This window comes from Euprymna scolopes, chromosome 30 (assembly GCF_053919585.1).
Source record: "Euprymna scolopes isolate OS-2025 chromosome 30, ASM5391958v1, whole genome shotgun sequence".
NCBI lineage: Eukaryota > Metazoa > Mollusca > Cephalopoda > Sepiida > Sepiolidae > Euprymna > Euprymna scolopes.
In genome coordinates this window covers 21,476,494-21,488,237 of record NC_136511.1, presented here as the reverse complement: position 1 = coordinate 21,488,237, position 11,744 = coordinate 21,476,494, and the positions used below count along the sequence as shown (strand labels likewise).

The 11,744-nt window shown below is 38.3% G+C and overlaps 1 protein-coding gene across 1 annotated transcript in view; it reads right to left on the bottom strand.

The window, feature by feature from the left end:
• Positions 1 to 399: 399 nt before the first annotated feature.
• The window catches only part of LOC145254591 (protein fem-1 homolog C-like), a 12,909-nt gene continuing 1,564 nt past the window's right edge, over positions 400 to 11,744 (bottom strand). The window contains exon 2 of the mRNA XM_080113198.1: positions 400 to 3,213. Coding sequence (XP_079969324.1) covers positions 1,450 to 3,213 — 1,764 coding nt within the window. The 3' untranslated portion in view covers positions 400 to 1,449. The remainder of the gene's footprint in view (positions 3,214 to 11,744) is intronic.

Sequence of the window (11,744 nt, the reverse complement as noted above, 5' to 3'; positions counted from 1 at the left end):
AGTGAGAAGAAATACTCGGCTTCATATCTATAAAATATTAGGAACTGTTCATCACAGATGGTATATATTTCCATAAATAAAGCTATGTTTATTACATCGTTTCCAATATATTTCTTAAAATTCTTACTTTACAAGGAACAGACGCTCATGTTAATGCATTTTTCAAGTGTTAATCTATTAGCAGTTAAAGCTTGCATACAAATGCATTTAATTTACGTTAAGCAGGCAAGAAAAAGTTTGACTTTCAATGCGGAGGTGGAGGGAGACTAAAGCTTTAGATGGAACAACACTAAAAGTCAGTGAGCTAAAGTACCTGGACAGCAACATAGGTGTTACACGAATGACCCGGTCCGAGCCGGGTTGACATGCTAGTATATATATGTGTATAGGTGTATATACATATATGTATGTTCATGAATTAAAATGTGGCACGCGTCTGCGGATGAAATGTCAAGCTAAACGGGAATTGTTTCAATATTTCTCACAAATATAAACAGACCTTGTTATTGTTATGAAAAATGTAGCAGAAAGGAATCCGGTTACGTGGATGTTTTGAAAAGATTGATAGGAAAAAGTGACAGAAGGAAAAACACAGCAGTTGGAGATTTGATTGTCAACCAAGTAGACGCCACGATAATTCTCTCTGTCGCTCTCCCACTCTCTCTCTATCTACCATAAGCAAGCACAACAGGACAAATAAAAAAACGGACTGTTGCTTACACCAATGGTTGTTGCGTTTTGAATTATTAGAAAAAGGGTTTATAATATAACATAGGTACCACTGAGAGAGAGAGAGAGATATACATTCCCATCTCAAAAGCTTGGGCTGCATTGAATAAGCTGCGGTCAATATGGACTATAAGGCTAACTGACTCAAAAGGCAGTTGTTCAGAGCAGTCCGTCCTTGTTTACGGTGATACAAGGTAGACTCATCAAAAGATAAGACAGAAAGTTAGATGGCACGTACACCCGTATGCTACGAACAGTGTAAAATATTTGGGCAAAATCATCCCTCGAAGCAGCAACTTTATGGCAACCTACCTGTCATATCTACTACCATAAGGAAGCGATGTCTACGATTTGCCGGTCTTAGTCACATTTTTTATATGTAAAATGTCAAAATAAATTCAAGAAAGAGTTTCGCTGTTTTTAAAAAGATTTTATTTACAGCATTAGTTAGTTTGTCAAAGTAGAGAGAAAAAACAACATTTCTTTATAAATAATATATTTTTCAAAAGTCATCGTAAAGGTACAAATATACCAGTCTCCTAAATCATTCGCTCTACTGTCCTCATAACGAGGGATGTTCTAACAATTTGTCGGTCGATGTAACCTTCGACCTTTTTACTTTTCATTTTTCAAAGCCTCCAGTTCCGCACGGAATTTCGAACGTAACGCTTTATTCAATTCACATGCGGATCGGCTTACCTCTACGTAAACCTTGAAGAGTTACATGTCTGAATGGAGTCTTAGAAATGAAACCAGAATTTTGGGAAATATTTTTGGAATATCGATGTCCGACTTATGGATTTTTTGGGCAGCCAGACATTGCAAAGACAGAAATTTTAAGGGATTTATAACAATTCTCTTAATTTCCAGAATATTTAATGGGGTTGTATCAAATACATTAACGGCGTCAATATGACCTCCCGCATCTGCTAACAAGTTTATCAATTTCAAAATGTGATCATTGTCGGCATTTAGGTAAGAGGCCGTGTGCATCGCGGTTTGCTTTTGGTGGTTGGTGCAATTGGCATCAGCCGAGCAACTGAGAATGAAAGGAATAACAGGAAATGCAGCTGGTTCCTGAATTGACATATGCAATAAGGTAGTAGGGTACGGGTTAGATTGCAACCTTACGATCTCGCCAATCCCGTCTTTTATCCAAACCGTATCCCTTTGGCAGAGCTTAAATTTTTCCATGGCAATTATATGATTAAGTAAACGTGTCAGGAGTTCAAAGAAAACTTCAAGGTGAAAATTATTGTTCACTATCAGCATCAAATTCCAGGTAAGTCCGTTTACTGCATCCATCAATTGTCTTAAGTTAATTAAGATATCACTAAGGTTTGAAAAATCAGTCGAATAATGATCGCGCAGCAAACATTGAAAGGCTGTGATAGATCTCTCAACAGGATCTTCGTTCCCACTGTTAGGCACATAAGGGAATTTCGACATTTCAGCCAATACCTTTAACGCTCGCAATAAATCCCTATGAAATACTGGCTTCCTTGAAACAACCACAAAGGTATTCTGAAGATAGCCCTTGTTGGGAGAGAGTCGAACAAGCACTATCAATGCCTGGATATTAAGCTCGGCCTCGGAATTCGCCAGCATGTCGAGCTCTACTTCACGACTAAACTCAACCCCAAGGTCAGGGTTCGGTTTATTAGAAAATTTATCAGAGACCCCCAAAAAATATTCCTTACGAATTCGCAAGGACTTCTTCCAACATTGTAGACCTTGGTTCAAGTTGGACTTAAATACTATAAATTTAGCCCCACAGAATTCAAGAGCTCGCACACGATCCTTTAAAGTGAATATCCTATAATTCACTAGGAAATGCTCAACATTGCTCCGTGCGTTCATAATGGCCGTGCACAAGGCGTTATCGCCAGAGGTGTTGGTTTCTTTTGCGTGTATGCCGTACGATATTAAGCGAGACATTTCATCAATGTCTCCACGGGCTGAAGCGCTTAGAATACCCTGAGGATCGTCATTTAGATCGATATTCCTAAGCACAGGAAGTACCGGCTGCAATTTAGAGGTTCCGTAGATGCAACAGCGCAATATTGATTCAATAGAAAAATATTCGGTATTAAGAGCGGTAATAGAACAATTCCGGGCGTCGCCTTTATCAACAGTGATAGCTCCTCGGCTAATCAATATACGGAGCATCGGAAGATCCAGTTTTTGGACAGAGATACTCAACGGTGAAAACAACCTGTAACAAGAACGGTAACGCTCGGAGATATCAGCTTCACATTCGTCCAGGAGATATTTCACAATGTCTCGGAAGCCGAGTTTACAAGCATATCCGAGAAGGACGTTTTTAGAGACAAATCGGCAGACAATCGTGTGTCGATGACGTATTGTTAATGGATTCAGTCGTGATCGTATACCTTCGAGATCATTCGCAGTGATCAAATCGTAAATTGTGCGTGCGGTTGGTAAATTAACCTGACACATTTCATCTGCTATACCATCGGCCATCTGAAAGAAAAGTAATTGCATTAATATTTTATACTATTCTAAAAACTTCATACTTTAAAAATTCTCACTAGCGGAACCTGTGGAAATTCCACAGGGTGACTTCGCTTAAGTTCGCTTAAATATGATGTTTTAATTCTTGCAGATTTCGTATATATTATTATAGAGCTAATTTTCTATCAATTTTTATCTATATATTTGTAAAAGTGAAAATGTCTGTATATGTGTGTGTCTGTGTGTTCTCATTTTCCTATTAAATTACTTTCAATTTTCCCTCTAGAGACTTGAGTTTTGACATAAGGAGTATTGAGATTTGGGAAAATCTTTTTAGTCGGTTTTCGACCGGAAGTTTGGCGGTCAAGTGGGTCAAAGTTCAGGTATTTGACGTCTACCAATTTTCGGTCTAAACACTTGAAATTTTAACTGTCGGTTAATTGGACATGGATGAAACTTTAATTAAATACCAAAATAAATGTTAAGGGGTCAAAATTGGGGTCGAATTAAAGAATTACCTCTGCGGTTTACCAAATTACTCGGACAATTTCTAGTCTAAACATTTGAAATTTTACATAAAGGGCATTCAGAGATAGGGCAAGATTTTAATCGGTTTGGGACAAAGATTTGAGCTGTCAAAAGATTTTACCTTTGCGGTGTCTAACAAGCTACTCAGCCAATTTTGGGTCTACACATTTGAAATGTATACGTAACGGCTATTCAGACATACGGCAAGCATTTTAATTAATTTGGGGCAAAAATTTGGCTGCGAAAAAGTCAAAGTTTAAAGAGTTGACCATTACTCATAACCAGATTCTACCGAATTCCTTCGCCAATTAAGTTTTCGAGTCAGAATTGGGGTCCAAGTTTAAGAAATTGACTTCTGCGGTTTCTACGAAATTACTCGGACAAATTCTTGTCTAAACATTTGAAATCTTATATAAGTGTATTCACACGTAAGGTAAGTTATGAACAGTACATAGGGCCCGAGAAAAGCCGGGCTGAAGTGCTAATATATTATAAAGTTGCGATTTCAAAAATATGACTTGGATGCATTAGCTTGAATCGAAACCGAAATAAAAACTTCTGAAAAAAAAATAACATACATATACACACACACACATATATGCACACATACACACACCACATATATACATACACGCACAACTTGTGGCTCACTCCGCCATAATAGATAGAGTCATGGACCTATCGTTCTCATCTCGAGTGTCATTTTCACCATGTTCTGGTCGATGTAGCCTCCGACGTTCTTAACGTGTATTAAAATTAGTGATAAATATTGGTAATTACCACTAGAAAAAATAGGTATAAGGTTTCCAAAATCGGCACTAGAATTCTCCGCAAGAAACCATGATTACTAACTCTATCCAGTCCTGGCTGATGGAACACGTTACCCCAGTGAATTAAACATTTCCACCAAATGCCAAGGTTCGACAAGATATACCAGAAGAACATCGAGAGTTACGTTCTGGGTTTGTCCTTTACTCCTGATCTTAAATGGAACACGTACATCAAGTCTGTTGCCAAGGTCGCTGGAAAGATGGTGGAATCCTACCACTCAAGAAGATATCTCACTACTGATGCAATTCTTTATATATATAAAAGCCAAGTATGTCCAAGGATAGAATACTGCTGCCATATCTGAAGAATGTAGAACTACACGCCTGTGGAACTCTCTGCCGCTTGCCTGTTTCCCACCTAACTACAAGTTGGACGTCTTCAAGTCCAACGTTAATAAATTCCTAATGAACCGCCCTCTTAAGTAAACACTTCATTTAATCTCCACACTAAGGTACTGTACTTGCAATAACTCTCATCCCTGAGTGTAAAAAAAAAATGAAAATGACGACTAATAATGGGAATAGTTGTTCGATGAATTCAAATACCAATTTTCATAAGATTTTTTCTTGATGTGTCGTAGCATCTGATGGAACCCGTTACTTCATCCAAACGCTACATCCTTTTTTTTACATGAGGGTCACCAGTTATCAAGGCCCGAAGGCCACTCAGGGATAAGGGTTATTGCGTGTACATTAATCAATGAGATAGTATCGTAGTAGTCATTAGTATTGGGGGTTTTGATAGAGTGTCTTAAGGGGGCGGTTTGTCAGGAATTTTTTTATGTTGGACTTTAAGACGTCCAAGTTGTAGTCAGGTGGGAAACAGGCAAGCGGCAGAGAGTTCCACTGGCGTGCAGTTCTAAGAAAGAAGCTTTGCTCATGGAATCTACGTTTGGATTTAGGCGCAGATAAAGAGCGGGGAAAATTATTGACAGTTGTTTCAGCCAGACGGGTGTTTCTCGTACAAGAGTGGCGAGGGGGGACGAGGGATCTGAGCTCAGACGAGAACCTGCCATGGAAATAACGATAACAAGGATAGGCTCGAAACGTCTCTTCTGTGGGAGAGAGGTTGCAGGGAAGAAAAAAACGTACCCCCCATTAAACCACAAGGTCTATTTTGTACTCTGTCAAGGCAGGATAGGATGTTTTTAGCCGCTCCTGCCCAGATGTGGCAGCAGTACTCCATCCTTGGACGTACTTGGCTTTTATACAGATGATGGAACCCGTTACTTCATTCACACGCTACATTCTTTCTATAATCCGTTTTACAGCATTTAACTATAAAAAGTATGTTTTAAGATATAGGTTATAATTTTGTAAATTGTCTAAAATAACCGCTAGGTAAGTTTTACGTCCACCCTTGATGAAGTCTTTTCTTTTATTAAGCTTCAAAGGGAGGCATTATCGAAAAAGGTGATTCATTTTGGCATCAAGCGATTATTACGAGTAGAGTAGCGAAAGGGCCATTTATATTATATTTAAAGTTTATAATGTTAGTACAGACGGGAAAGAAAGAAACAATTAGAGGATTTCAAGGTCTAGCAATCTGAAGGAAAACTTGTTAATGTAATAAAAAGCTTTAAAATGTACAGGTCTCAGTGAAGAGGTGGAATTTCGCTGCTGGCGTTGAAGTGGAGTGCATTTAGCATTAGATAAAAGTGCTAGGAGTCCAGAGCACATGCTATGAAAACAATCAGGATTGTATTCCCCGCTATGTCTCGAATTTTCCTAATTTCAATCACAGCAATGCATACAGTTCAATGATTAATTCGATATAATTGTCCTGACTGAATATTCTAACATTTATCAATTTCTTTTGTATTTATACAAAAAACTTCAGGTCATCTATATACATGTTGTGTGTACATTGCTCTTTTTTTTTACACAGTGATCACCACTTATCAAGGCCCGGAAGCCACTCAGGGATAAGCGTTATTGCAAGTACATTACGTTAGTGTGGAGATTTGATGAAGTGTTTACTTAAGGGGGCGGTTCATTAGGAATTTGTTAACATTAGACTTGAAGACATCCAAGTTGTAGTCCGGAGGGAAGCAGGCAGACGGAACAGAGTTCCACAGGCGTGCAGTTCTAAGAAAGAAGCTTTGTTCATGGAATCCGCGTTTTGATTTAGGCACAGATATAGAGTGGGGGAAATTTTTCACAGTTGATTCAGCTAGACGGGTGTTTTTCGTGAAAGATTGGCGAGGGGGGACCAGGGATTGGAGTTCAGACAAGCACCTGCCATGAAAATAACGATAAAACAAGGATAGGCCTGCAACGTCTCTTCTGTGGGAGAGGGGTGCAGGGTAGAGAAAAGGGCATCCCCCACTAAACCACGAAGTCTATTGCATATATAAATCCGAATTTGGCATTAGTTCTAGCGTTCATATTCCCGTTTCTTTTTTTAGCTAATTTATAAAACTATGAATGCCTGTGTTTCCATATTTTCAAACTATCTCTTGCGAAACTAAAAGTCACAGAGCAGCACGAGGGGCATACAATGATTGAATTTTTTTGATAGACCATTTTTTTATGGATGTTTTTTTTTAGCTGGTTAATATAGTTTTTAAAGATTCAAAAACTAGTCAAATTTTTTTAATCGTTATACATTTTATACATTCATCTCTGTTTATTTTTAATCAGTTCATATTACATTGAAAGTATTGTTAGAAACCGCTGCGAAGAAGATAGGATGCATTTATTTGCTACCCCGCTGAGCAAATTCGGCACAAGGCCGTGTTTTAATGTGGAGAGAGAGAGGGAGGGGGAAGGGAAAAGGGGACCAGCTCCAGAGAGGTGGAAAATTGGAGCTTGAAAGTGAGAGCTTGCTGGTATATAGGGTTGACCCTACATGTACCAAAAGATTGCCACAAGTACAACGGTCTTTGATTGCAGCATCTGCCGGAACAGATACTCCACTTTGATCTTGACCGAAGGCCACAAAGATCCTTCTCTGCGAAGTAGTAGGCGGTATTTATTTTCTTCCTCACTGGGCAAATTAGGCACAAGGCCGTTTTTTAATGTGGAGAGAAGGCGGAGGGAAAAGGGGACCAGCTCCCGATAGGTGAGAAATGAGAGCTCGATAGTGACAATTGGTATCAAGGGTTTACCCTATATTGATATAGGTTTGATATGTGGGGTTACCCCCACATATTGTCTTTGCATGCAGTATGTGCCAGAACAGTGTATTTATTTGCTACCCCCAAGAAAATTAGGCCCCAGGCCGATTTTTAATGTGAGGAGTGAAGGGGAAATGGGGACCAACTCCCCGGGGAGTAAGGGAGCTGGATAGTGATAATTGGTATAAAGGGTTGCCCCTACATTGACCAAGGCCATATATGTGGAGTTGCACCCACATATGGTCATCGCTTGCAGTATCTGGCGGAACACGCGAGGGGGAGGTCGGTTGTATTTATTTGCCTCCCCACTGAGCAAATTAGGCACACGTCCGTTTTTTTTAATGTGGAGGGGGAGGGGAAGGGAAAAGGAGTCCAGCTCTGGAAAGGTGGGAAATGGGAGCCGGATAGTGATTTGCCAGCTGGTCTATGTAGGGTTGCCCCTACATAGACCATAATATTGCAGCAGGGACAATGGTCTTTGATTGCAGCATCTGCCGGACAGCTACTACACTTAGATCTTGCCCCGAAGGTCACTAAAGGTCTTCCCGCGAGGGGAAGGTCTGCTCTCTCTACCGTGCTAGAAAACTACTAACATCCGAAAGTAGCCTGTACCTCTATAAGACCACCATTCGCCCATGTATGGAGTATTGTCATATTTGGGCTGGTGCATCTGCTACTAGTCTCTCGCTCCTTGGCAAGTTCAAAAGAGAGTCGCCAATCTGATAGGTCCTGAACTGTCATCTAAGCTTCAGCCTCTATCCTATCGTCGAAATGTTGCTTTCCTCTGCCTGTTCTACAAGTATTTTAATCGTGAATGCTCTGACGAACTGCAGACACTTGTGCCCCCTTCGACGGAAACACCATCGACAAACCAGACAGGCAGTTAAATCCCACCATCACACGGTAGAGATCCCTAGATGGAAAAGAGCTTTCTACTCCAGTAGTTTCTTCCCCAGAACCGCTAGACTTTGGAATTCCTTTCCAGGTCCCTGCTTCTCCAACTGTACTGACATGCAGAAGTTCAAGTGTAACGTGAATCGACATTTTGCTGCCCAACTCCCTACATAGTACCCCAGTAGCTGTTGCCCCTGATAGTAGCCCCCTACACCAAAATCCCGATGTGCCTTGTTTGGGATGAAAATATAAGTAAAATATAATTAATATATATATATATATATATATATATATATACACACACATATATATATATATATTACTTAAAAAACACCCCTGCAAACTAACATGTTTTCATTATTTAATTGCAATATTTAATTAATCGATCCAGATATGTTAGGCATAATACTAATAAAGTTCTTTCGTAGATATTGTTTGCTCGAATATAAAATATTGAATGGATGGCTTGTATTTAAAAATTTTCATATTTTACACATTAAGCATTATGCGTCCGAATATAATGGCGAAGGGTGAATTTTGTGTATTAAAAAATGTTTTAATTTTAACAATTCTACATCTGTTTAAAACACTTACACTATTAAACACATATTGGCTTCCCGAGATTAAATACATGTAACATTGATGAATTGTTTTTCTACTTCGTTTTGCAAAAATTATGTGCTTCAAAACCAAAACCAACCGACCCTTTCCCCTTTTTTTTCTTCACATTTTTCCCATCGGTTTTCGAATTTAAAATGTACCAAACTGGTTTCCCAACTAAAATGTTCGAAACATTATTACTGTAACTATTTCCCTATTCCATTGCAAAACTCATTCATGTTATGCACGACAAGGAACAAAAACGATAAAATCCACTATAAACCAACCAAACCCAACAATACAATCTAGTGGTTGAAGATAGAAAAATATTGAAGAATAAAAACGTTCTATAAAATAACTAGATTAACAAATACTATTTCCAGAATAACTGGATTCAGCATTAAAAAAAGGAAAAGGGCTGATATGCCGTAAACCAAAACCAAACCAAACCAAAACAATTTCCTTGAAATTGAAGTAAAGAAATAAAGGAACTCCTATCTGGGAATAAACCTTGATTTTTATAGGAGATACATCGAAATATCCGTTCTGTCTCGAAAGACAAAAGAATATCCTTCTAATGGCAGCTGCAGATGTACTTCTGAGGAAAGGGTTGCGCAATCTCAACCATACCTCTCCTGAATCGGCACTGTTTGAGTGACATGGGTAAGTCCAGGACGACTGGAAACAACGCGGAGATAAGCGGAGCTCATATACAGTACCTCGAAGTTTTAAATGCTCACCCTTTTAATACTGACTAGGTTTAACGTTGCTTAACTGCTGTGATCCAGTGGGAACCGGTGTGTCAACGTGATTAGGTTATACTAAATATACATAACATTTTAATAAGTTCTCATTTACATCTCAAACAGAAAATTTGAAGACATAATTTTGCTGGCTTTATCTGACTATTTAAGTATGTTATAGCAGATGTTTGTGATCTTTTAGGCTTATTGGATTCAAGGGCAAGAATACATTTAATTTGGTAAAGTATTCAACTTCGTCTTTTACTTGAATATACATCACTCGGAGAATGTGTACCATTCCTCGTAAAAGCCAATGCGAGTTATCCATGCAGAAGATATCTTGTTTGGGCCGCGACTACCAGTTTCTACTTTACATCTAAATATTCATTTAGTAAAGAGTATGGGTATTCATGCACTCATTGCTACGTGCTGAAATAATAACGTTATTTTAAAAAAGCCATTCTTAACATGGGGAGGGGAGGGTGTTTTGTACCTATTCTGTACGTTAACCTGACAATTGAATAAAAAAAAAATTCAATAAAACTTGGAAATACGATTTAAAAACAGCGCAGATCAGTAAGTGCATTAGTACCGGAATATGAGATTTTTTTCCTCTTCCCATTGACCGTTTCAATGTTAAATTATATCTTGCGATCTCTTCGTCTTACTGGATTGGGAGAAAATTCATCTATTCTGGTGGGGTATCCAGTTTAGTGATTTTACTTACAGTAACTTGCCATGGAAACGGTGTAGCATTCCCTGAAAAACTACAGTTTGTTATCCATACCGAGATAATACCTGAGCCGCGAATACGATGCAATTTTGAAAATTTAGTCATGGGTACATTGTAAGGAAAATAAATCTTTATCCTTCTTCTGCCAACCCCCTGTACAGAAAGATGTTATATACCCGGGGCAAGGAGTATCAGAAGCATTAAAGCTCCCGCTTTATCTTCATATTAAGATGTAATTTAAATATTTTAATAGATAAAGCTTTGGAGAATACGGAAATATCAAATCGACGGCATTCGATATTAATCAAATTTAGTATTAAACGTACAGTTAAGATATTATTACGGTAAGAACAACCTTAATTTCGTATTATAAATTTCGTGTAACTATTTTACAAGTTTTGAAAGTAAGTTATAAGTAAAAAAAACAAATTAAAATATACGATATACTTTAATATTTCTGACAGAGAATAGAGCTATTTTTCTAAATAGCTTTTATCTTGTTTAGAAAAAAAACAGATGTCTCTCGTAAGAAAAATAAATATACACGATATTGTAATAAATGCAGATTTCAGGTTTGTTTTTGTAGAGCCAATATAATATACACAATATAATAATCAATATAAATGTAGTGGGTATTTGGAAAGTAAACAAAAATATCACCCTGAATGTTATTAGCTACAATCAAAACCAATGGATAGCTATCAATCAGAGCTACTCACCTTTATGTTGTTTGTCATGTATGAGGATTTTGTTTACATCGAGCTCACCACTTATCAAGGCCCGGAAGCCGCTGGGGGATAAGTGGTATTGCCTGTACAGTAATCAATGGGATAGTATCGTAGAAATCGTTAATATTGGAGATTTCATAAAGTGTCTTACTTAAGAGAGCGATTAATCAGGAATTTGTTTATGTTGGACTTGAAGACATGCAAGCCGTAGTCAGGTAGAAAACAGGCAAACGGAAGAGAGTTCCACTGGCGTGCACTTCTAAGAAAGAAACGGTGTCCATGGCATCTACGTTTTGATTTAGGCACAGATAAAAAAATTGACAGGTTTTTTTGTTTCTTTGCTCAACATACACCTCGAAACCCCC